The sequence below is a fragment of the Dasypus novemcinctus genome, chromosome 4 (assembly GCF_030445035.2).
Source record: "Dasypus novemcinctus isolate mDasNov1 chromosome 4, mDasNov1.1.hap2, whole genome shotgun sequence".
NCBI classification, from domain to species: Eukaryota; Metazoa; Chordata; class Mammalia; order Cingulata; family Dasypodidae; genus Dasypus; species Dasypus novemcinctus.
Genome location: NC_080676.1, coordinates 39,539,780 through 39,567,166, shown reverse-complemented (window position 1 = coordinate 39,567,166; position 27,387 = coordinate 39,539,780). Strand labels below are relative to the sequence as shown.

The 27,387-nt window shown below is 38.6% G+C and overlaps 2 protein-coding genes across 5 annotated transcripts in view; both read left to right on the top strand.

The window, feature by feature from the left end:
* The window catches only part of GOLIM4 (golgi integral membrane protein 4), a 94,126-nt gene that overhangs the window by 36,727 nt on the left and 30,012 nt on the right, over positions 1-27,387 (top strand). For all 4 annotated transcript variants that reach the window (XM_058295245.2, XM_004447940.5, XM_058295246.2 and 1 more), the window contains exons 2-4: positions 23,356-23,430; positions 24,649-24,698; positions 26,275-26,328. In XM_058295245.2, coding sequence (XP_058151228.1) covers positions 23,356-23,430; positions 24,649-24,698; positions 26,275-26,328 — 179 coding nt within the window. The remainder of the gene's footprint in view (positions 1-23,355; positions 23,431-24,648; positions 24,699-26,274; positions 26,329-27,387) is intronic.
* NRM (nurim) lies at positions 1,827-6,456 on the top strand. Its single transcript, XM_071214443.1, is given in 3 exon segments — positions 1,827-1,890; positions 5,003-5,509; positions 5,512-6,456. Coding segments are annotated over 3 exon segments (744 nt in total). The 3' UTR covers positions 5,685-6,456.

The following is a 27,387-nucleotide window of genomic DNA, read 5'->3' as shown; positions in this document are numbered from 1 at the left end:
GAATTTTTGTTTGGGTCTTGGCCTTATTTTTATTTCTCAAATGGCTGTGTTGTGTTCTCTGATGCATTTAATGTGCTGACGATTAATGTGCAGATGAGTTCTGTCAGTACATTGGCAAATACTTTTAGATGAGAGATTGTGTTATTGGTTTGTGTGTGTGTGTATTTAGTAGCCTTAAAAGAAAAGCTAATAATAACTAGTTATTTTTTTCCCTGCTTACATATACTGCTAATTATGTACTCATTTAGGTAACTGCTTAATATATATCTTCATATTTAATGCTTGCAATCAAGGACTAGAATTCTTAATCGTAAACCTGTGGTATTGTAGGGGTAGGTTACTTATAGATACTGTAGTTCTTATTCAGTCATTGAATAAGTAATAACATAGCCACAAAACTAACTTTGTTAAAAGTAGCAGTTAAAAGTGAGCCCTTTAAAATATTAAACAAAAAAATTACCTAGTCTGTTTCTAAAGTAAAACAAGCAAGTATGGATGCTAGCTCAAAATTGTCCTAATTCTCTTATGACAGTTAATATTCAGTAAATAATAAAAATTCTTTTTTGTCTATATATTTGTATTCATACAGCTTAGTTTTTGAGGGTGGAAGGCTATGTTGTATAAATGATATAAAGGTAAATTTCAAGATAGTATTGATGTTTCTTTCTCCACTGTCTCTGGAATGACACTCACAAAATTCCCTATATAAGAGGTTTCCTGTTTTTAATGAAGTAACTCTTCAGAAATTCAGAACAATGTAAGCCCAATCTGTATCATACAAAAGTTTAATGAGTTTTAAGTAAATACAGTTTTAAGTACTATACATGTAGGATGACCTAGTGGCTAAAAACATTGTGAAGTCTTCTAATAAATAGATAGGAGTAATTTCTAATTAGCACCTTTTTTCTTCACCCATAAATTACATGTGAATTGGATATAAAAGCTCTTTGTGTATAAACTGAAAAGGACCATAAAAGCATAGCTTATTATGATTGCTACTAAAATATTTTTAAAGTACAAGGCTGAACTTTTTTTTCCCTGAATATATGAACACTCATTTGCAAATATGTTTCAAGCTTTTACTGACAGGTTTATCTGTAAGATGATAAAGACTAGAACTAAGATCTTCAATGTAATAACTGTTTGCTTTTCCTGAGAAATTCTGATTTAAACTTTGCCAAGAAATAACGTTAAATAGAGGCACTAATATGATGGATCCTGTGTGCTAGGGGAGGCAATGGTTATAATTAGTTTTACTCTCTATTGCTTAAAAATCAGTATGTAGTATATTAATAAATATCAGTTTTTCATGTCCACATTGCTATAAATATCAAATTGGTGGAATCTGGTACTAGTGAGGTTTGTGTCTGAACTTCCTATTTTTACTTACCTCCCAGTTATTTAACAGCTGTCAAAATAAGTTTAATCATTTTCAGTTACTTTGTAGAGAAAAAAGGTCCTTAAGCCCTTCAGCCCTAATCAAGCACCTTAAACCCTTCATCCAAGGGCATTCATGCCCCTCTTTCTCAACTTCCTTTCTTTGCTGGGTTGCTCTGTTCAACCAGGTCAGCCTCTGAACATCACTGTTACTTTCAAAGGTCTTAAACATTTCTCCAAGTCATTCCACAATCCTGATTCTGCATTCTTGCCTGCTAAACCAGATCAGGAATCAGAATTTTAGAAGCTGGGATATGTCTTAGAAATCGATTGGTAAGCCCTTTTATTTTACCAGTGATCAAACAAAAGACATAAAGCAAATACTTTTCAGATTAAAAATTAAACCCAACTCTCTGGACTTTTTAACCTTTGACCTGTGTACCCATGGCATGTTGCCTGCAGATACTTACAAGTGGATCTGTGTGGAGACCTGTGTGGTCCACGAAGGAGCACGTAACATTTGCATTCTCCCCTTTCTTGTCCACTTCTAAATCAATGCTTGGTTCTTTCCCAGTATGTAGAAGAGTTACTATGGGAAGAGGAAACTTAAGCTCACATATATGGTATATGGCAGGAACCGCCCCCACCCCCCACATGCAAAGAAGTAAGCCAGCAAGCAAATAGACCCATTTGCGATTACAACAGAAATTCTGTTCATATGTACTATACTGTTGCTATTTTATTCAGTTCAGAAAGGGATAATGTATTTGCATTTTCACAGTCATGGATATAGAAAAGGAGAACCCTACCACAGGACATGGGGACTTCTTAGTGTACATATAATAGTTTTCAAGTTTTTGAAAATCATTGATGACAGATAAATCAGAAAAAGTCTTTTTCCAAGAGTCTTTCCTGAAAAAAATCAGTGCCTTTCCCCACATCCTGCAAAACTGAATCTTTACTCTCTTATTCAAATTTAAGTCACTGAGAGTATTCAAAACCAAATTGAAATGATTTATATATTGCCCATGCTACAACTTTTCCCTTTTTCTATACATATGCTTTGTTTAGAATCATAGAATTTTAGCATTGGAAGGACCTTGATGATTCAGTCTTCTAACTATTTCATTTATTGCTGAGGAGAAAGGTGAAGTTTCTTACTTGTGTGCCCAGAACTGTTTGGTGTCAAGGGCAGTGAGGCACCCAGGAATCTCGGCTCAAGCCAGTGTTATTTTCTCCAAACTACTTGAAATAGTCATTAAATATTTCTTGGCCTCATTTGTTTGTTTCTCTATCTCTTTTTTCTCTCAGGCAAATGCATCTTAGTCCTCTTTATTTTCAATGGGTTTACTCTAAATTCTAACTACAAGGTGGGGTTGAAAAGAAAAATGTTTAGCTGATTGGAATGAGGGTATCATTAAACGTTTCTTTAAAGGTAGTCTTTCTTTTAGCATACAGTCATGTATCTTTCTACACACCTGGAATGTTTATTGATTTTGATCTTGCTTCTTTCAAAAATCCCATGTACTTTGTTATTTAAACAATATGAAAATATTCTTCTTTACCTTTAGAGGTTGCCAGTGAATTCCTGTGCTTGTATTGGTGTAAGTCAACTGCATTCAGTTTAAAGTTTTTTAAAACTAAATTCTTTTTTTTTTTTTAAGATTTATTTGTATTTCCCCTCTCCTCCTCATTGTTTTGTTCTTGCTGTCTGCTCTCTGTGTCCATTCACTGTGCATTCTTCTGTGTCTTCTTGTCTTCTCTTTAGGCAGCTCTGGAAACCAATCCTGGGACCTTCCGGAGTGGGAGAGAGGCACTCAGTCTCCTGTACCACCTCACCTCCCTGGTCTGTTGCGCCTCTCATTGTCTCTCTGTGTTTCTTTTTGTGTCATCTTGCTGCGCCAGCTCTCTACATGGGCCAGCATTCTTATGCAGGCCAGCACTCCTCTGCAGGCCAGCACTCCACATGGGCCAGCACTCCCCTGTAGGCCAGCACTCCACATGGGCCAGCACTCCCCTGCAGGCCAGCTCTCCTCTTGGGCAGCTTGCTGTGCGGGTAAGGTTGCCTTCACAAGGAGGCCCCAGGAATCAAACCCTGGACCTCCCATATGGTAGACAGGAGCCCAGTCGCTTGGTCCACATCATCTTCCCAAAACTAGATTCTTGAAATCTCTCTTGATATGTAACTATGAACACTTTTCATATGTAAATTTTATGAAGTAATGCATGTTGAAATTATGTGCTGCCTTGGACTTAGCTATTCATTTGTATTCATTCAGTCATTTAACGAACATTCAGCAGGTACTCACATTATATCAGACTCAAGAATGGGTGACAGTATGCACTGATTTAAAAAATTAATCCCTCAATTTAGTGGGAGCAACAAATCTAGACATAATGTTATATGAAAAGAATGTGGGTGAGATATGCCTAATGCCCTGTGGATGATAGAGGCAGGGCATCCAAACCACCTTGGAAGCTCTCAGTGCCATGGTATAGACAGATGCCTCTCTACCTTTACTAATTTTGGGTGACTTTATTTACAAGATGCAGGCCAGAATAACGGTCTACGCACCAGAGTGAGCTTTCACAGACCTCTCCAAATCCTCCCACATCGCATCATTAACAGTCTCCCCATCAGTCTAACAACCCACATCTCCTGATAAGCAGTTTGCTCTTTCTTGAAGGGTAACTTATATTTGACTTTGGAGGGTCTCATCCAGTGATCTCAGCCTTCCTCTTAGGGGTCTTTTACATGCTGCATGGTGATTAGTGATTAAAATAGACCCTCTCACCCCCAGTCAGGCAGGATGCAAAATCAGTGCCAAAGATATTCCTGTTCATAGCCACACCTTTTCTTCTTAACAAACCACTGAAAAATATGCATCCTCTGTAGCAGATATGATGAAAGAAAATAATTATACCCAATTATGCTCATATCCCATAGGGGGTATAAGTGCTCAAAAATTTTTTTAAAGAGAATGTAGGATTTTTTGAGAATTCCAATCGAACTGGCACAGCAGGTGTTTTGTTTTATTTTGTGTGTGTGTGTGTGTGTGTGTGTGTGTGTGTGGAGAAGCCAGGCTGAATTTTATTTCCCCACAGCGCATGTTCCTCGGGAGAGCAGGGAGCCCTATGTCATTGGAGTTAGAGGAGAACCCTGCGTCCCCGGGGAGGTGGCTCCCCTGCGGCGGGGGCTGAAAGTGCGGCCCTGATGCGCGGGGCCGTGGGGTGCTCGGGACGCTCAACCTTGCCGGCGCTGGTCCAGTCTCTAGGTGGAGAAGGGGATCCTTGAGGTGCGCGAGGGGAGAGGTCAGGCAGGTTCTTTACTTAGTATTGATGCTGGAGAGATGAACCCTAAATCTCCTCGGCCCTGACTGGTGAGAAGTGGACCTTGGAGTTCAGAGGCTGTAGCTCAGAATTTAAGGTACAGGGCCGCACCCCAGGGAGTGGGGGCTCGGGCAGGGGAAGGGACAGCCCTGGAGTGGAGCTCCTTGGGCCTCTGCCTGCAGCCACCAGCAGCTCCCTACGATACTACGACGGGACTTGGAACACAGGGAGCAAAGCCGCACAGGGCTTGGAAAGAGACGCTAGCTGTCGTTTGGGACCCCCATCCTGTGGCCAGGAGAGCAGGCGGAGTTTTCTTTTCAGCTGGGTCCGGAGGTACCAGAGGTCCTGTGGCTCGAGCCTGTGAGCCAGGCCCAGGTAGAGGGTGAGGAGGAGAGCGTGGAAGAGGCTGTGGGCGGCCAGGGTAGGCACCGCCCACAGCTCGGTCAGCAGCTCCGGGCACACCGGGTGGTGCAGGTGGGAGATGAGCCTCAAGGTGGCGGGGGACTGGAGGGCCAGGGGCTCGCCCAGCCCGAGCACATGGTGGTGCACCTGCTTGAGGCTTATGAGCTCGGCGTAGTCAAAGACGAGAAGGATGCTGGAGATGAGGAGCCAGGAGGCGACGTGGAGCACAAAGCAGAGCAGGGGCACCCAGGTGGCCCACGGCCCGGCCGCGGCTTCCCACAGCCCGGAGCCACAGGGTTCCGGCTCCCAGCGCCGCATCATCAGCCGCTCCTTGAAGGGACCCCGGAGTTGGGGCCGGATGGCCACCAGGGGTGGCTGGCCGCCCTGCAGGACAGCATCCTTGTCCCCTGACTGGGAACCTGGGGCTCCTACGGCTGTTTGTGGAGCAGCATAGCCTCATGGCCACTGAGACAGTGAGGGCCTGGACATCCCGCTACTTTGGGGTCCTGCAGAGGTCACTGAACGTGGAGTGCACTGCCCTGACCTTGCAGCCAGTGATGCGCAGCAGGTTTTAGATGTCTACTTGACTTTGTCCCCACAGTCTCTTATGCATAGTTTTTTTTTAAGTTCTCTCTGTGGTAAATATAAGCAGTTATGCAGTGTGGTGGTGTTTGGACAAAAAATGTCAGTTAAGGAAAAAAAGAGGTGGCTCTAGTAAAGTATGCAGGGTTTACTTCAGAGATGGCCTTGTGTTAGGTCTTAGACCCTTCGGTGATGGTGTAATAGACCTTCCTAGCAGTGACTTTAATTACTCGGTACCAGCAACTTGAGTGCTTCTTATGTTATTATGTAAACTTTTCTGTGCCATCTTGAAGTCACTATGAGACAATAAACATGTCAAAAACAGAACTCACCATGTGCCTGCCCCCCTCCTCTTTAGGGTCCTTAGTTGGTCCTGGCTCCACCTTCTACCCATTAGCCTAAAGCCAGAAATATTGGCACCATCCTTGGATCTACTTTCTTTTTTTTTTCTCTCTCCCCTTCCTCCCCTCCCTAGTTGTCTGTTCTCTGTGTCTATTTGCTGTGTGTTCTTCTTTGTCCACTTCTGTTGTCAGCAGCACAGGAATCTGTGTTTCTTTTTGTTGCGTCATCTTGTTGTGTCAGCTCTCCGTGTGTGTGGCACCATTCCTGGGCAGGCTGAACTTTTCTTTCGTACTGGGCGCCTCTCCTTATGGGGCGCACTCCTTGCGTGTGGGGCTCACCTACGCAAGGACACCCCTGCGTGGCAGGGCACTCCTTGCCCGCATCAGCACTGCTTGTGGGCCAGCTCCACACGGGTCAAGGAGGCTGGGGGTTTGAACCTCAGACCTCCCATGTGGTAGACGGACGCCCTAACCACTGGGCCAAGTCCACTTCCCTGGATCCACTTTCATAGTTATTTTTAATCAATCGCTTAGGCATTTTGATTCTATTTCCTTTATATATTTAGGTTCTATGTGCTCCTCTCCCTTTGCCAATGATTATCACAAATCCTGGAATGTAAGGCAAGGAGGTTCACTTTAACTACAAAATTACCTCTCAGCAGAGAGAGAATTGCCTTGTATTGGATTCAGTGCAAAACTTCTATTACCAGGTACTTTCTCAACTGCTTTATTTTAAACACAGCACAGCACAGTGTGAGGAAGACACTGTTAGGTATTTATAGAGGGCACCTGACAAATATTTTTTTTTCCTTAAGATGCCGTAACATTTAAAATAGTGTGGATATTTATTCCCAAGAATGTATCCTCTCCATTGCATGTGTAAAATGTCTTTATAAACAAGCCTTTTCATAAAAAATAAAAAATCCAGTACAGTCAGGGGTTAGGGATATAGAAAGGATGGTTAGTATAGAACAACAACAACAACAAAAAATGGCAGCTATCCTAATTTTTTGGACAAGATTTCCATTGATGGCATCAGGCAGATTTCACAAATGCTGTATCTCAAGTGAAAAAAACTGTTCTTCAGAGAACTGAGAGGACTGAAAAAAATGACTCCAGTAGACACAGATACAGATGTCCGACGTGCATGTGAACAATTTGAATAAAATCGTTTTGGGAGAGGTGGGTACAGAAAAAAGTGACAAAGCAAGTGTTTTATATTCTATTTCAATCTTAATTTCATTTATATAACAAAAAATAACAAATGCTCTGATGTTATATAAACGTAGTTTTCTTGCAATCTCTCAATTTTTGAATGTTTTTATTGAATTATACATTCAAAAAAGTTCATGAAAGATAAATATACAGCTCAATGAGTTTTCACAAAGAAAACAGTATTCTAACACCCAAACCAAGAATCTGAACATTACCAGCACCCAAAAAGGTTCTCTTTTCCTCTTCCATTCATTGCCTGCCCTTACTCCCCAACCACAATGCACAGTATAAATAGTTTCACCATAGGTTAGTTTTGCTTGTTCTTGAATTTGATATAAATAGAATGATTTAGTAAGTGTTGTTTTATTGTCTGGGGCTTCTTTCCTCAACACTCTGTGTGTGAAATCCATCTATATTGCTACATTTAGTTTGTTCACATTGTTGCATGGCATTCATTTTATGAACAGCCACAACTTAACCAGTCAACTGTGATAGATATTTATAGTGTTTCCATTTGGGACTTTTATGAACAGTGCTACTATGAATATTCTCTTATGTGACTTTTGATGAATAAATGTCAAGCATTGATTAGGTATAAACCTACAAATGGGGTTTCTAGACCATAGGTATGCCCATGCCAGCTTTAGTAGATACTGTCAAAAAGTTTTCTAAAACAGTATACCAATTTACCCATCCATCAGCAGAATATGAGAATTCCTTCCTCCACATTTTTGCCAACTCTTGGTATTTTCTGTCTTTTAAAAAAAAGTTAAAAGTAGTTTTCCATTATGTTTTTAATTTGCATTTCCCTGATGACTAATTTAGATTGACACCTTTTCTTATATTTGATGTTCATTAGGTATCTTTAAGTGCTCATTCAAAATCTTTGCCACACTTTTCTTCACTTTCTTAAAATTTTATATATTCCAGTTGCCCCTGCTGTTCCCCCCACCCCCCAAACCAACATTTTTATTGGATTGTCTTACTGGGCATTATCTTATGTTTGGTCAATATGGTAGTTTAACGTTTACTTTACTTTTTCTGGGTTATTTCAGTGACACCCCCCCCCCCCAAACTAATCCATCAACCTCCATTTTTCTATTCTATCTTATACATCTCATACAACATTATTTTTAAACCACATAGATCTGATCAAGTCATTTACAGCCCTGTCTCATTCATTCTGTCCTCATCATGATTACTCATCTTCCCATCAACTCTAGGCTAATCATAGTGTTTCTAGAACTTTCCTATAAAAGTGTGGGTGGTGCATACATGCTAAATATTCTGATTACTAGGCCTCTTCTCTGGAAATTCTTATTCATTAGATTTGAGTTGCGCCCTAGGAATCTGTGCTGTGAACAAGCACTCCACATTATTCTTACTTTCAGGGAAATTTGGGAAATACTGCAAATACATTGTGCTTTTAGCCTCAGTGTTCTTGCACATTCTCTTTCCACTGTCTGGATTTTCTGTCCTTCCATAGTCTTCTTTTTTTTAAAGATTTATTTATTTATTTCTCCCCCCTCCCTCCAGTGTCTGCTTTCTGTGTCCATTCACTGTGTGTTCTTCTGTGTCTGCTTGTATTCTCATCAGGCAGTTCTGGGAACCGATCCTGGGACCTTCTGGAGTGGGAAAGAGGTGATTATTCTCTTGTGCCACCTCAGCCCCCTGGTCTGCTGTGTCTCTTATTATCTCTTCTCTGTGTCTCTTTTTGTTACATCATCTTGCTGTGGCAGCTCTCCTGTGTGGGGCAGTACTCCTGTGCGGGGCAGCACTCCACGCAGGCCAGCTCGCCACACGGGCCAGCTTGCCACACGGGCCAGCTCGCCTTCACCAGGAGGCCCTGGACATCTAACTCTGGTCCTCCTATTTGGTAGACAGGAGCCCAGTTGCTTGAGCCACATCTGCTTCCCCCATGGTCTTCTTTTAACACCCATACAGATGTTACCTCTGGAAGTCTCTCTTCACTCCTCCAGTTTGAATAAATCACTCTACCATCAGTAAATACCTATTCTTGATCTTTCTCAGAAACCCGTTTCACCAGTTGCCTGCCCCATCTCAGCTGATAGTATGCATCTATCTTCAGGATAATTTCAGAATCTGGCCATTTTACCACCTCCACAGGTACCACAGTGGTCCAATTCTACCATTACCCCATGCCTGGATTACTGCTGAACTTGTTTCCCTGCTTATACTCCTGCACCCATGAATTCTCTGGTGGATACAGGAAGTCAGAGTGAGATTGCTATTTTAAAACCCAAGTCAGCCTCACAGGTTTCTGCTCAGAACCCTTCCTTGGCTCCCCATTCGTTTCAGACTAAAAGCTGAAGTCCTCATCAGGCACCACAAGGCCCACTGCCATCTGCCACCTATCCCACCTTTACCCTTTGACCATCGTGGCTCCCTCTGACTTAGCCGTGCTGTTCTTAGAACATCCCAGGCATTCTTCCACTGTCAGGCTTTTGCACTGGGCATTCCTTCTATCTGGGACAGTTCCCCCTAGGTGTCTGTGGAGGCAACTCCTTCCCTTTTGTAAAGTCTCGGCTCACATATAGCCTTCTCAGTGAGGCCTTCCCTGACCACCCTATTTAAAAGATGAAACAGAGTTCACCCACCCAAACCTCCAATCTTTTTTAATCCTGCTTTTTTTTTTCCCCCATAGGATTGCCTTCTAATATATTATTTATTATATTTATTATTTATCATCTATATCTCTCTGCCAGAATAGAAGCTCCCTAAAGGCAGATTTTTTCCCCACTGTTTTGCTCACAGTGCATTTCCAAATATCAAACATATCTGGCACTTAGTGGTACTTAGTAATAAATATTTGTTTGAGTCATTGAATGAAATAGATAAAAGACCTGAAATAATATCTCTGTAAACTAGGTTTTTATAAAACCTATCCCAAAATATGTTGCTTATTTTCACATTTTGAGGTGAAAATTTGAAATTGGGAGTTTGGATGAAGGTGGGGTTGCTTTTATACTGCTGTGCTGATTTGAAAGAGAAGCCATTTGTAGTTCAGCTCACTGTGCCCCAGTTTTAAGTAAGCTCTGGGATCTCTGGCTTTGCTCCCAAATATTATTACACACAGTGAAAACATTTTTGGGTAGATATTAGAATGCTGGATTTTAGGTTTTTCCCTCTTTACTGGCATTACTTGAAATGCTCCTAAACTTTGGCACATTCTTATGAAGAAATCAGACAGCTTATGAAAATTAGATGTCTTTGATGTTTGGATCAAGCACAACAATTTGGAAAAATATATTCATAAATTCTCAGCCCCTTTATAAACCCAGTGCACTTTTACCTATTTTAGCTCCTTTTAATGGTATTCTTACACATTCTTGAGTCAATTTTGGGTGACCAGAAGTCTTTCTCTCATTCCTTCTCTCACTTGCATTATCTCCAAAAATATAGCTCCTTTTAATGGTATTCTTACACATTCTTGAGTCAATTTTGGGTGACCAGAAGTCTTTCTCTCAGTCCTTCTCTCACTTGCATTATCTCCAAAAATACTGTGATGCTGGCCAACTGAAATCTGATTGCTGATAAGAAGAGTGCTACAGGGTCTACATTCATTTAGATCTATGACACAGATTCTATTTGTATAACTCTAATTTTAGATTTACTTCCATTACTGTGTCCTTAAATTTCTAATATATATACTTATATATGTCTTTGAGGATGCAATTTTTGCTTTGCAGAGTACAGCATTTTCATGGGACAAGAGGATATTTTTCCTCAGAGCCCACAATGAGATTCTGTTTAAAAATCTGCCAGCCCAGCAGGGTCATTCTTTAATCCCAATCTGCTTAACTTTTGGCAATCTCTAGTTGTCTTCTTACTCTTTTACCTGTCTTAGCCTCTTCTCACTACCTGAATGTATTGATTGTAAGCTTTTATAAAAGTAGCTCTTATACTTGGTGTCTCCCAAGGTGCCTGGAACACTGCTGGGCTTTAATATTACAGTTCTGAGCAGCTAAGAGAAGAATCCTTTCATGGGGAATGAATAGATTCACCTGAAAATAAGAATGATTATTAGTAGCTCAGCACATGAAAGAAAGCCAAAAGGAAAACGTCTATGAAGACATGTATTTTAAGTCAGCTAATACAATACTTGTTTGAAAAAGCCAAGTCTCAATTAGATACTGTTGTAAGGAAAAGCGTGGATATAGTTTTATCAAAAATGAGAAAGACAGTTAAACACCAATTCAAATCATGGTTAAAATTTCCTTTTAAACTACTTCATAAACTGTGTGCATTAGCAAACTTAAAAATAGACACTTGTGTGAACTATTATAGGAACCTTTTTGTGCTGTTAAAAAAAAAAAAGTACAGCAATTGCTGTGCAGTAGAAAAATACCTAATCAGACTGTCCATTTTTTTCTGTCAGCATTCTGAAAACTTCTATATTTCAGGGCTATGATTTAACTAATGCTAATCTTATGAGCCTATGCCTCAATAAATTTATATTTAATATCTACTCTGTTATCTGTCTCTTCTCTGGGGTACATGAGTACTAATGAGCCAACACTTGTAAAAATTTAGTTAAAAAGATACTAGGGCATAGGGATGACAGAAGAGGGAGGAAATAATGAAATATCTTCAAATGCATTTACTTATTTAACAGGCATTATTAATACCATTAAATATTAGGAACTGGATATCGGGACTGAGGTGGTAGTGCTGTTTCAGGATATAGCAATGAAAGAAAGAGGCAGAGAACCAGTCTTACAGCAGCCCACAAGGAACTTACATTTGTTCATTCACGCATTCATTCATTCATTCATTCACATTTATTGAATGCCTACAACTCAATATGCTGGGGATACTACAGTGAAATAAAACAAACCAGAAATCCAGAAATCCCTGCCCTCATTGAGCTTACAGTTTAGTGGGATAGATAAGTAGTAACAAAGATAAATCTGTAAAATATGTAGTAAATAGTGATAAGTACTAAGGAGAAAAAGGTGGGAAGCAGGCTGCTTTTAGATAAGGTGTCTAAGAAATGACTCAATGGAAAGGTGTCTTTTTAGTAAAGATATGAAAGAGAGGGGACTAGTCATGCAGATACCTGGAGAAGGAGCAGTTGAAGCACAGGGAAAAGGCAGTGTGAGGTGCTGAGGGGAGAGCGCGCCCTTCATGCTCAGGAAATAACAAGGAGGTGGCTGCTGTGGCTGGGGCTCCTTGAACAGTGGGATAAGGCCTTGTGAGGGCTTTATTCTTCACTCAGTGTGTGATGAACAGCCATTAGAAGGGTTTGACTTCAGGCCTGGGACATAAATACATAATTTGGTACATTAAACTTGGCCATAAATTGTGACACAGATCGGAAAGATTGAATTGTGTTGGAAGATGTGAAACTGGAACTGAATAAGTAAAAGGTGGATTAGTGGTTTAGGAGTCAGCTGTGAGAGGTAACAGTCAAGTTATGAAGATGGATAGACCTCTGGGGAGATTTTGTAAAAGGGACTGGCCTTTCCCACTAATGGGGGTTGGGGGAAGGATCAAGTAAGACCCTCCAAATGGCAATAGGTGTCCCCTCCTTTTCTTTAATATGTTTGTTTTATGTAGATTGTTTTCTGAGGAAATCTAATTCTTTCTCAGACTTCTTAGGAGGTAAAATTATGAAAGAAGAAAGGAAAGATAATTGGAGAAATGCAGATATGATGTTGTCTTTCTATTAAATTACCGACTCATTCTTCTACAAAAGATGGTGGTGGGCAAGTGGCTGATCTCCACACCACGTCCAACAAATTCAAACAACTGATAATCGTTGTTAAAGAATATTCTAGGTCTTTAAAGAAAATCTCAAGAATAGGTGTAACATGGAGCATTTTCGGACATTGGAATTGTTCTGAATGACGTTGCAATGGTGGCTACAGGCCATTATGCATTTTGTCAAATCCTATAAAAATGTGCATTGCAAAGTGTAAACTATAGGGTAAACTATTGACCCTGGTTAGTAGCAGTGCTTTCAGTATGTGTTCATCAGTTGTAACAAATGTACCCCAATAATCAAAGATGTTGTTAATGACGAATATTGTGGGAGAGGAAGGGGTGGGGTACATGGGAATCCCCCATATTTTTGTAACCTAAAGCTTCTTTAAAAATAAAATGAAATGAAAGTATTGTGCTCTGGAAATACAATATGTTTCAATTACTTTCAATTTTTTCCTTTTTTTGTCGTCTGTCCTGCTATTTTACTTCAGAATCTTACAACTATCAAATCATAAATTTATTCATTGTAATATTTAGCAATGACAAATATATTTTCAAATCTTAATGTTTTCATAAGTTGAATTGTGCAGTTTTTCATACCAAGCCTGTTTTTTTGTTTCTGTCTTATGAAAATAAAACCTTATGTTATGGTCAGGACGGAAAGCAAAATTCTATCATCTGTTGCTGCTACCAAGGAGGCATTGACCTCTCTTGGCTTAAGGTGTTAAAAAAACAAAACAAAGAAACAAAAAAACACCCACAACAACTTAGTAATATTTTCTTCCTAATTTTATAGTGTTGCTGTATAATCCTGAATTGGAGCAGTTTGCCCTGAAATGGCATAGATAGGTATTTTGCAAAATACTGCATATATACAATGAATTTCTCTTGTGGCTTTCAGATGCAAGTCAGAGTTAAAATGGAAAGTTGTTGTAGGAAGCTGGCATGTTTTTAAAATCCTATGTACTTGTAAGGGGGAATAAAACATCTTTCCATTCTTGATTGCATGGAAAATATTAAATTACTTTTTAGGAGAGGAAATGGTTATTATGGAATTTCATCTTTTCATGAGTTTCTGTGATTCAAATACTATTCCTGTTGCAGTGTTATTCTGCTTTGAAGATCTTGAGTGCCAAAATGAACCATGATTTGTATACTTATTTTTCTTTAAACTTGCTTGGGGCTTTGCGAATACTCATTACATACCATTTTGTTGCAGAGGCTTTAACAGCATTAGTTCATCTTGACTGATGCCCTTGACTTAAGAGTATAAATAGAAAAGTAGAGATAGGTGACAAGGATTGATTTGCAATCCTCCTTCTAAGCGAAACAGTAAACCTATCTAGATAAATCACCAGCTCAAAACCCTGGAGAATGCATGTTAAATGAATTAAGACAATCTGTGCGTGTGTGTGTGTGTGTGTGTATGCTTGTTTCTGTGCGTATGTGTTTAATTGATAGTGAAATTGTCTGGAAGAGCTTCAAGGAATCAAAGATTCTTTCTGGTATGTTTTACTGTTCCCATTTTTAATGAAAGAAAAAAATAGGCTTATGGTTCTTATACACGATTGGAACGATTATTTGCTGTCTTTTTTTAAAAGTATAAGGAAACTGAGATGAATTTATTATTATTATTTTCTGCCATTTTGAGTCAGTATAGATATGTACCTATATGTGTGTGTGCTTACATGTGTACATATGCTTACGATGTTATTATTAGACTTTAGCATTGAAAAGGCTCATGAGAGACTGACTCCTTCCTCTAAAACATTTAATCCATCACGGACAGGTAAAAAAACTACTTTAGCATTTTATAGCATTACTCTATGCCAGGCAGTGTTCTAAGCACTTGACATATATGAATCATTTAGCCCTGACATCCACCCAAAGAGATAGGTACTATTTTTATCCCCAAAGTCCGTATGAGGAAACCTAGGTGCAAAAGAGCTGAGCAGCTCACTCTGTTTTCAGGATCAAGCTGTGACTTAAACCCAGGCACCACTCTGTGCTCTCAACCAGTACACCCCTGCCTGCCTCTCTCCCTCTTTCTTGCTCTCTTCCCTTCTTGCTAAAATTTCTGGAGTTTCATAATTCTAATTCCAAGTGTTAATTTTTACCTTTATTTCCCTTTATCTAATGTGGTTTCCTTAGCCTCTAGCTTAAGGCTCCTTTTCTGGTTTGTTTTCCCTTTTCCTTTTTCTGGCTGATCTGAAAAAATTACTTCTCCACCTTTCCTTTCTATTGCAGCTCTTCCTCTGCAGCGATATTCTCCAATCCTCAAACCATTCCTGAATTCTTAAGTTACATTACATTCAGGACCAGAAACTGGTGCTATAGTAATGGCTTAATCAGTTCTGAGTAAGATGAATTAATAAGACAGTTACCTCATGGATTCTGCCTAAATCCTCTATTACTGTTTACCGCATCTTTTTTTTCCCTACTGTATTAGCAAAACTATTCTTCTCACATCGAGCTTGCTATTAGCGATGCCATCCCATGTATTTGTGAATATGTCTCAGATTTCCCAGGGCCTTTGAATTTTGACTGTAATCCACAAACATGCTCATCTCCATGTGGACATCATATGCGACTTATTCAGTTTTTTTTTTAATTTTAATTTTTATTGAAGTGTATCATGGATGAACACATATAACAGTAAATTTATAGTAAAGATTGCGAACTTACAAAATAAACATAGATAACATCACACAGGGATCTAATACATTAGACCTCCACCAACTCTTTGCAATGGTGTGAAACTTTTGTTACAAACTATGCAAGAGTATCATCAAAATATTACTAGCAACTATATTCCTTATCTTACATTTGGTAAGATAATCTTACCAAATCTTATCTTACATATTTTTTTAAATGTATTTTTGTTATAGATATTGTGAACTTACAAAACAATCATACAGCTGTGTAGATTTCCCATATAACTCCACACCCTGGTGGAACATTTGTTACAGATTATAGCATATATTTGGCACACTTTTTCCATATACCTCCATTATCAACATAGTACAGCTTGGCACTGATGCAAGAATATTATAGTATTGCTGTTAACCACAGTCTATAGATCACAGCAGTTGTAGTTTTCCCATGTTTCTCCATATTCCCATCACCCTGCAATAGTGATGTACATCTGCTCGAGCTCACAGAAGGACTGTCTTGCATTTGTACCCTTAACCACAATTCTCAACTGCCTCTGCGCTTACTGTGTTATTCAGTCCCTAGATTATTCTTTAGCTTTCTTTCTATTGACATTTACTTCCCCAGACTACCTTTTTCATTCACAATCCCATTTATAAACCAGTTACTACTCACTATAATGTGTTACTATCAACTCTATCCATCTCCATACTTTTACAGTCAAGTTAATTAAAACTTCTGCGTACATTAAGCATCCATAGTTCTTCTCAACGCTCCTCTTATCTTCTTATAACCTATTCTCTAGGTTTTAATTCCATGTGTTTATTATTTGTATTTAGTTCATATTAATGAGATCATGAAATATTTGTCCTTTTGTGTCTGGCTTACTTCGCTTACTATATTGTCTTCAAGACTCATCCATGTTATCACATATGTTCCAATTTCATTTCTTCTTATTGCAGCATAGTATTCCATTGCATGTACATACCACATTTTATTTATCCGTTCATTGGTGGATGGACACTTGGGTTCGTTCCATCTTTTGGCAGTTGTTTTTAGTTCTTCTGGATATATTCCTAGTAGAGGAATTGCTGGATCATTTGGCAGTTCTATATTTAGCTTCCTGAGGAACTGCCAAACTGTCTTCCACAGAGGCTGCACCATTTTACACTCCCACCAACAGTGAAGGAGTGTTCCTATTTCTTCACATCCTCTCCAGCACTTATTGTTGTCTGTTTTTTTAATAATGGCCATTCTATATGGTGTTAGATGATATCTCATTGTTTTTTTAATTTGCATTTCCCTAATAGCTAGTGATATGGAACATTTTTTCATGTGCTTTTTTGGCCATTTGTATTTCCTCTTTGGAGAAATGTCTATTTAAATCTTTTGCCCATTTTTAAATTGGATTGCTTGCTCTTTTACTGTTGAGTTGTATGATCTCTTTATATACAATGGAAATCAAACCCTTATCAGCTAAGTGCTTTCCAAATATTTTCTCCCATTGACTGGGCTGCCTTTTCACCTTCTTGATGAAGTCCTTTGAATCACAGAAATGTTTTAAGTTTGAGGTCCCATTTATCCATGTTTTCTTTTGTTGCTCATGCTTTTGGTGAAAGGTTTAAGAATCGGACCACCTACCACCAGATCTTGATGAAGTTTCCCTACGTTTTCTTCTAGGAGCTTTATTGTACTTCCTTTTCTATTTCGGTCTTTGATCCATTTTGAGTTAATTTTTGTATAAGGTGTGAGGTAGGGTCTTCTTTCTTTCTTTTGGCTATGGATATCCAGTTCTCCCAATACCATTTGTTGAATAAGCTGTTCTGCCCCAACTGGGAGGGCTTGACAGGCCTGTCAAAAATCACTTGGCTGTAGATGTGAGGGTCTGTTTCTGAACCATCAGTTCAACTCCATTGGTCTGTGTGTCTATCTTTATGTTAATACCATGCTGTTTTTACTACTCTAGCTAGGTAATATGATTTAAAGTCTGGAAGTGAGAGTCCTCCAACTTCACTTTTCCTTTTTAAGATGTTTCTGGCTATTGGGAGCCTCTTACCCTTCCAGACAAATTTGATAATTGTGTTTTCCACGTGCTTAAAAATTGCCGGTGGAATTTTTATTGGGATTGCATTAAATCTGTATATCAATCTCGGTAGAATTGACATCTTAATGATATTTAGTCTTCCAATCCATGAGCATGGAATGTTCTTCCAATTATTTAGGTCTTTTTTGATTTCTTTTAACAATGCATTATAGTTTTCTGAATACAATTGCTTTGAGTCCTTGGTGAGTTTATTCCTACATATTTGATTCTTTTACTTGCTATTGTAAATGGAATTTTGTTCCTGACTTCTTCCTCAAATTGTGCGTTATTAGTGTATAGAAACATCACTGATTTTTGCGTATTGATCTTGTATCCTGATACTCTGCTGAAATCATTTGTTAGCTCTAGCAGCTTTGTTGTTGATTTTTCGGGATTTTCTAGATATACAATCATATCATCTGTGAATAGTGAAAGTTTTAATTCTTCCTTTCCAATTTGGATGCCTTTTATTTCTTTTTCTTGCTTGATTGTTCTAGCTAGAATCTCTAGCACTATATTGAACAACAGTGGTGACATGGGCATCCTTGTCTTGTTCCTGATCTCAGTGGGAAAGCTTTTAGTTTTTCACTATTGAGTACAGTGTTGGCTGTGGGTTTTTCATATATGGCCTTTATCATGTTGAGAAAATTTCCTTCAATTCCTATTTTTTGTAATATTTTTATCAAGAAGTGATGTTGTATTTTGTCAGATGCCTTTTCTGCATCAATTGATAAGATCATGTGATTTTTAGTCTTTGATTTATTAATGTGGTGTATTATGCTGATTGATTTTCTTGTGTTGAACCAGCCTTGCATGCCTAGTATAAAACCCACATGATCATGATGGATAATTCTTTTAATATGTTGTTGAATTCAATTAGCAAGTATTTTATTGATGATTTTTGCATCTGTATTCATTGGAGAAATGGGTTTGTAATTTTCTTTTTTTGGTATTATCTTTATCTGGCTTTTGTATTAGGGTAATGTTGGCTTCATAGAATGTGTTTGGTAGCATTCCTTCTTGTTGAATGTTTTGGAAGAGCTTGAGTAAGATTGGTATTAATTCTTCTTTGAATACTTGGTAGAACTCACCTGCGAAACCATCTGATCCTGGGCTTTTCATTTTGGGGAGCTTTTTGATGACTATTTCAATCTCTACTTGTGATTGGTTTGTTGAGGTCTTCTATTTCTTCTAGTGTCAGTGTTGGTTGTTTGTACATTCCTAGGAATTTTTCCACTTCGTCTACATTTTCTAGTTTTTTTAGCATAAAGTTGTTCATAGTATCCACTTATCATCTCCTTTATTTCTGTGGGGTCAGTAGTAATGTTCTCCTTTTCATTTTTTAATTTTATTTATTTGCATCTTCTCTTTTTCTTAGTCAGTCTAGCTAAGGATTTGTCAATTTTGTTAATCTTGAAGAACCAACTTTTGGTTTTGTTAATTTTCTCTATTGTTTTTTTGTTCTCTATTTCATTTGTTTCTGCTCTGATCTTTGTTATTTCATTCCTTCTAATTGCCTTAGGATAAGCTTGCTGTTCTTTTTCTAGTTCCTCCAGCTGTGTAGTTAGGTAATTGATTTTAGCTCTTTCTTCTTTTTTAATGTAAGCATTGAGGGCTATAAATTTTCCTCTGAACACTGCCTTCGCAGCATCCCATAGGTTATGATATGTTATGTTCATTGTCATTCTTCTCAAGATATTTATTGATTTTTCTTGAAATTTTTTCTTAGACCCACTGATTATTTAGAAGTGTGTTGTTTAATCTCCATATGTATGTGAATTTTCCCATTATTTGCCGCTTGTTGATTTCCAGCTTTACTCCATTATGACCAGAGAAAGTGCTTTGTATAATTTCAATTTTGTTAAATTTATTGAGATCTGTTTTGTGTCCCTACATATGGTCTATCCTGGAGAAAGATCCATGAACACTTGAAAAGAGTGTATATCCTGCTGTTTTGGGGTGCAGTGTTTTGTATATTCAGTCTGCCGAATCCACTAATCAGTATCTGAAGTTGGTGCCACACCATGTTTTCCTCAGGTTTTTATTGGGGGAAATGGAACTTCCAAGTCAAAACACAGAATAGCTCCCAAGGCAGCTTGCACGCCACAGGCACCGACCTCCGCTGCGTGGAGGGCTTTGCTCACAATTCCTCTGTGCAGATAGGCAGTCTTCTCCTTCCCCACTGTCAAGGATGGTGCAGTATACTCTTCTGGTCTCATGGGTCCTCCAAAAGGTGCTTTAGGTAGCTCTGGGGGACCACCAATTGCCCTGTTTTCATGAGCTGACTCCAGGAGCACCTTACTCTGATGCCTTCTTGGCTCCACTTCCCTATTCAGTTTTTTAATAACTTTATATCCTAGGATCTCCTGGCTCTTGAGACACTCTGCTATTAATATGTTGAATGTATAAATTTTCATTGAATATGAAACTATCAAAGACAGTTGTGTGATTCATTTTGATAAATGGGCACTTTGGACTAGCTGTTGGTACCTTATTCTTCCTGACTGAATCCCAGAGAAGAGAATCAATAATGGAACACCATAGCCCACCCTCCCATACCTGGTGCCCCTCATCCCTAGCCTCCACAGTCCTTCTCTACTTGTTTTAATCTAGTGTATCCTTGACTCTCACTGGGAATTAAATCATACTGATGAGTTTTCCACATCCTAAGCCTAAAGTGATCATTACCTGATTACCTAGCACCACACAACATTGAGTTTGCAATAGTGAATTTGCACTGATCACTGATTTTTACATTTTTTTTAAGTAAAGGAGAATATCACAGGAATTAAATTTCTAAATTAAATTCCTCTCTTCTATTCTCATTCTTCCAAAATGGTGTTTAATATTTAGAGTCTGAGGTGGCTGAGGATGGGCGGTGAGCAGCCCTGCTTGTATATGCCTTCATGACTGTGCTGCTGTTGATACCAAACTTATCATGGATATTGCTAGGCTACAATTGTTTTCCCCTAATGGTTCTGAACCCACTGGACTCTGGGACCTGCTATTGCCAGTTTAGCTCAACTAGAGCAAGATCTTGACTCCTTCACCTGTTCCTTCCTTTGGAAGTATTATATATGCTTGCTTAAGTCCTGTCTATAATATGCCCAGCCAGCACACCAAGGTTTCCTTTTAATGGGAATGTTTATGGTCCTGTGACTTTCTACCCCATACCATGGGAACTTTGGTAGTTTGAAGGTAATTGGTTTTCCTACCAACTGGGGTTAGGTGTTTCTATAGCATCCTGTTCTTACCTCTGTTATATCATCATAGTATTGCAATTTATCTGTTTCCTTATAAGTCTCTTCCCAATCCCCTACCCCCCAACTATGAGTATGAAGCTCAGAGCTTGGTTTAATGAGGTTCTATAGTGCTAACCTTTATGTATTCCCTGACTCACATGGGAATGTTCCACCAGCTTTCAAGGTGGTGCTATTAATACCAATATAAGGAATCTCTTGGGATTAATAAGCTTCCAGGCTTTTAGGAATGGGCTGAAGGTCTATGTTCATGAATAAAAAAGTGAAAAAATGTGATTTCTGAACATTGAGCTCAAAACTAAGCTTTTTGTAGCACAATGACTTTTAGTCCAATTTCATCCTCTGGGCTTTTGCACAGGTGATCTGCCTTCCAGGAATGCCTTTTCCTGGGGTGCCTCTGTCTATGAAACTTCCAAGCCAGCCAAGAAATCACCACCTCTGAGAAGTCTTTCCTCATTCCTCTCCTATCCAAAGCTCATCTCTTTCTTTCTTCAGGCGTAAATATACATTTATTATGCCAAATGTCTTCAGCTCTAATAATTTGCAATTATCTGGTCTATCTCCTGTTTTAGATTGATACTTCTTGAGGACAAGGCCCATGTCTATTCAGTTTGTATTCACACTCATAATATGGTGCTGGGTACATAATTGGGGCCCAGTGAATGCTGAGTTATATTGAATTCCTTTTTAACAAAAGTGCTACAGAGGGAATCACCTGGTAGAAAGAATAGGAAACCTGGGGAAGGAAGGATGTGGGGCAGAGACTATTGCAGTGACTGGTGGAAGGCTGAGGCTGAGGAAAGATGATATTGAGCAGGCGTGCCATCAGGCGACCAGTCATACCAGTTTGGGTGGTGAAAAACCTCTTGGAGTTGTGGATAGAGGTATTAGCAGAGGTGTGAGTACAGGTCACAGTGGTGACAGTAGTAGCCTGAGCCCAGGAATGGAAGGTTTATGTAGGGTAACAAAATGGGAGCTGCAGCATAGGGAGGAGGTGGAGGCCCCAGGAAATGATGGCCATGGGTTCAAAGGAGGACGGCAGTCTCTGGTAATGGTGGCAGCTGTGATAATGGGGAAAGAGGAGGAGTAGGGACAGGGAATCCTTCCAGCTGCAAGGGGCTGTTGCATGGGTGTGGGAGGGGAGTTGCTGTGATGTTGGTAACTTTGGATGTGGCCAGTAGGGTTGGGGCAGTTCTATGTATTGTACATGGCCTGTCAGATGATTGATGATGAAATAGTATTGTGAGTAGCCATGGGGTGCTTGAGACAAGTAGAAGAACCAAGTAACAGGTCTGGTGTAGCTTGCCTGGAAGTGAAATCCTATGACCAAAACACGCAGGATTCAAAGGGCACACTGAAAATTTACCTTATTCTCTCTCCTGTCACTGCCTGGTCAAACGACTTTGTGGGTCTGGTTTCTTTTCTGTGGATGAAATCTAAGATATTATTGGTTGCTGCTCTCTCCTCCCAATTCCTGTTTGCTGTGAGTCCTGTACTGGGGAAGAGGATTCTGATCAACTTCTCCTCCCTATTTTTCCCCAACGCATCTCCTCTTCTTACCCTGCATCAGGCAACTCTAGCTTCTTTAGAGTGGGCTGGGTTAGTAAGGATGATAAAGTGCAGGAAGGTCTTATAGGGATGACATTTATTTACCATTGGTTTCTTCTGGTCATGGTAGACGTTCAACCTGACTCATTCTTTTGTGGGCACTTCTATAGGTTCTTGGAAGAGTCCTTCCCCCCATTTCTGTGGCACTGTGTTTCCTTTGACAAAGGTGATACACCTTCTCTGACAGTGGCTTTTGTCCCCTGGGCATCTGATGGAATACTGCTGAGGTTTTCCCCAACAGTGGCCTCAATTCAGATTTAACAATTTTGACTAGTACCTAATGGTATATCCAGGTGGAAACACCGTGTGGGCTTTCAGGAATACTAAGAAAAGAGTCATGAGCTAGAAATGTAGCTGTGGGGGTAAAGGTTGGGCAGAAAATGGTTGTACCCTTGAGAGTGGACATGATTGGCCAGGAAGAAACTTGTGTCAAGAATCACTTGTAAATGGAACCCTCACAGAATTGCTCATATTTAAGGAGTAGGGGAAGGAAAAGGAGCTGACAAAGAAGATCGAAGCCTTTTTTACAGTATTAGTTCCATAAAGGAGCATGTTACATGAGAGTCATCCCAGAATAGTATTATAATGTCTATTCTTTACACAGAATGTGGAACTTATAATACACACAAATACATACAAAATACAAATACGTATTTTAATTGTGAAATGTACCCGAAGCTGTTTTCCTCCCAGGTTAACCCTATTTTGAAAAATGCTGTTAATTTCACCACACACTTTCTAATTCTTTTAAGATAAATTTTTACTTTTTTTCTTCCAGTTGTATATGAACACAGGTCAAGATTAGAGAAATCCTTGCAAAAAGAAAGACTTGAACATAAGAAAGCAAAGGAAGGTAAGTAAATAATATCATTTTTGTTCCATGTGTTATACTCTTTTTTGAAGCATCTTGTGTTTGCTTTATGATAGGTATCACACAATAATTCCTGCTCAGAATTGGATTTAGAATCCTTCATTCAGTTTCTCCCACCTTGACATAGTTTATATATTGTTCATAAATATTATTTCAGAAATAAGAAGCAACTTTTCATCTGTATACTAAACACATATGTTAAATAACAGCTGGAATGTCTGTCCATAGAACTCCAGGAAAAAAAAAGAAGATAGCAGCATGCATAGCCCAGTGCGTGTGTGTGTGTGTGTGTATGACTATAATATAATAAATTGATCACATGATCTTGTATCTTTCAAGTTAGCACCTTTTTTTTTTTTTAACTTTTTGAGGTTTTTTTCTTGGCAGTTATTTCAGTTGGAAAATTTAACAATTATTAGCACAGATATTAAGCAATGCTATGGATTTTTATAAGATTTTTTACAAAGCTCAGGCCTTGTAGAACTTGTGATCTGAAGTTATCAGAATTCCTATATTTATTTATTCATGTTTTGTGGTAAAGTTTGCAATTTACGTATCAGATGACCTGTCTTATTACCTAATGGGTTAGAAGAGGGAAAGCAGGGGAGGACAGTATTGATTAGGATGTTTTACTGACCCTTGGATTAAAGCCTGTGTGAAGAAGAGCAGTTTCACGTCATTAAAATGCTTCCATCGGATTTGGACTTTTCCTGGCTTTCAAATGCTGAGTGATTTTTAGAGCCATCTAGTGGATAATAAAGCTTTAAGAACATTAAAAATGGTTTCTACGGCCTGGTTTCTCTTTTCAAGTCCTGAATGATTCTAGTTTGCCATCTAGTGGATAGCAATAAATCATGTGTGTCTTCAGGTATTGCTTCATTTTTTGATCCTTTATTTCAAGGAGAGTTGATCACAAAGATATTCTAAATGTATATTTAATCAATTGGTTATAATGTGGATTTTGTGGATATAAAATTTACAGCTTTCAGGTTAGGGAGAAGAATGAATAGTGGATCATTGCAACTCTTTCTAAAGAATTAAATAGAAAAATGAATTCTATATATCACCAAGTAGATTGTTTTAAACCTAGAACTTGTTTGCAAGTCAGAGTAAAGTTTTCTTTCATTCTTTGAGATGTTTCAAAATTCTCCAGTGGAGTACTTTACGCTCTATTTATTTTCTCCATTTTTTATTTCCTAGATTTTCTTGTTTATAAGTTAGAAGCACAAGAAACACTAAATAAAGGAAGGGTAAGTTCTTTTCTTCCTTAAAATTTTCTTCATGAAACTTGAAGGAGAGGGAGAGAGAATTGCAGAAATCTTTCATTCTTTTCATCGCTAGTTGTATGGCTGAAATGCATTTCTTTTTTTTTTTTTTTGCTGTCAAAAAATTCTAAGAGGAGGACCTTAGATATTGTTCTTTGAAAACCTACCTTTGCTTATCTTGTTATTGATGTTAGTGCTAAATTGGAAATAGCTTCAGTGCTCAACAATAAAGAAAAGATTTCTTATTCATTCATTTGCTTGCTTGTTTCTAAGTCTCTCTCTTTCAAAGGATGTAGTATTTATTTTGGTTTGCCTTTGCATGTATACCATCTAGTACAGTACCTGGCTGAGAGTAGGCATTTAAAAACATCTGTGGAATGAATGAAAGAACAAATGAATAATATTGGCATTTTAAAAGGCTTTTAAAGTCTGAATTAGTTGTCAAAAGACAAATTTTCTTCTTACTTTTAGACAAATATATAAAATATTGGTTGTACAAAATATTGGTATTTTGTTGTATTAAAACATAGATTCAAGTTCCTTGGATAGCCTGGGAGAATATCAGCTTTCTACACTTACTTACTTTTAAAAGCCCAGGCTAATATGGTGTGCTCTCTGTTGTACATGCTCTAATGTAATTGCCTTGTAAATTAACTTAAAGTAGTAAAATGATAAAGCAAAAATGTAGTTCATTTTAAAAGTCATATTAGTATAAAAGAAAGTGCTTAAGAGGGTGCTTGCTTGCATTGGTTGTGCCAGTTAGGAGGGAGGATGTGAAGATAAAACCACATAGCGTAAGGAGACATGCCAGGTTCCCCTTGTATACTTACTGATTACGACTGCTCAGGACTGAGGAAATGTGTTAGGTTCATATGTGAAGATGCTCTCCACTGGGACAGAAAGATATTTTCCCAGAACATGTTGTTCAGAACATGGAGGGAGTTCATATGAAGACTTAGGCTTGAGTTTTAGTCCTCACCCTACTACTCAAGGAAATATTTGTTCTCAGGCATCCTCCATACCCTTTCTTAGTTTGTTTCTCACTCTGTGAAATGGAATCTCTCTGGGGTAAAATAATGTATGTAGAATTTCTTACCCCCTGAAGCTCTGTGAGGAAAGTGCCTCTCCCCCCACACTGTCCCTTCTCTCGGTCCTGGCTGATTTATGCTCTCCTCCCCCGTACCTCAAGCACTGAGCTGCAAGTCTTAGCCACTTGGGTAACTGGTTCAGCTCAAGTCTCGTGGGGTGTCTGGGCCTCAGCTCTTCACCTGGGTGTGAGAGGGAAAACTTAATCATTTGTAAGGGCCCTTTTAAGCTACCATTTTATGGGTCTTTTTCCTGCTTTTTCATTACTAGAATCTAGCAAACTTATGGGAATGTTAGAACTTCACTTCTCCTATAAAATAGAGAGAGAACTCCAGAAATGTCCTGATTCAAATATAGAATTCATTTCTGCTTACACAAATGAAATGAATAAAATTCTTCCACTAAGGGCTTTAAGTTATGTTTATCAAGATTGGTTTGCTATCTTTGTGTTGATTGTTTTCTTTTCTGTTTACAGCAAGATTCCAATAGCAGATACAGTGCGTTGAATGTCCAGCATCAAATGTTGAAAGTGAGTAGTTTAATGGTGTTCTTAATGAATGAAAGTATTTAGTATTTGAATTGATTAATGAACCGGTCTTTAAAGTGATTAAACAGTTTTCAGAAAATTGATTTGTGGTGCAGTATGGTCAATGGCATTTTTGGCTTTAAATTATGTGTGATTGTAATGCTCAGTGATATTTATCACCTGATTACAAAGACCATATTTAGCTAATTATATATTTTCTTATAAGACAGGTTCTCTGGCCACCTAATTTTAAATTTTGCTTTACTTTTTATCCTTTGGGGTTTTGGGAGTTTGTTTAATTTTTCACTGTGGTTTTCTTTAGACATTTTTTAAAAATATTAGACTGACTGAAGACCATAGGTAGAACCAAAAAATGCTTCCTTTGTCTGTCTTACTAATATTTAGTAAATGTTCTTTTACCTACCACAGGAACATACTTTATAGTTTAAGATTTTCCTTCCTTGGTCCCTGGATAAAACTCATTACTATGTGTCAGGAAGAGGAAAAAAAAAAAGAGGAGAGAGTCATTGTTTGTGTGAAACTATAAAAGATGAGCTGCATGCCATTATGCCATTATGCCATTCCACATAGCCTGCAAACCACACCTGATTCCCCCCACCTCCCCTCAGCCTTTTGCTTGGTATTGCCTTTCCCCTGTATCAAAACATTTCCTATTTTTAGGAATGTAGTGCATGAGTTAAAGCAGGACCATTTTTATACATTAAGCATTTGGAGACAATAGAATTTATCTAGATTGTTATTTCAGCATAGTAGCATAAACCAGGAATAAGAATCATTCCATAAACAATCATTTTATTACTGTCCCAAAAGGGAAAAGAGTCTATGGGCTTTTTCTCTTTAAAAAAAAAAAGCAAAACAACCTGGGCTACCAGAAAAGGCCAAAAACCAAAGAAAAGAAATTATATTTGTTGCTAGGAAAAAATTAGATGTAAATAGATGTCCAGATTATCCATGGAAGGATCATTTTGCTGTTAGTTGTCCTTGTTTCCACAATTAGTTGAGTCCCTGGGAATTTCCCCACATCCCTCCCTGTCTCCACCT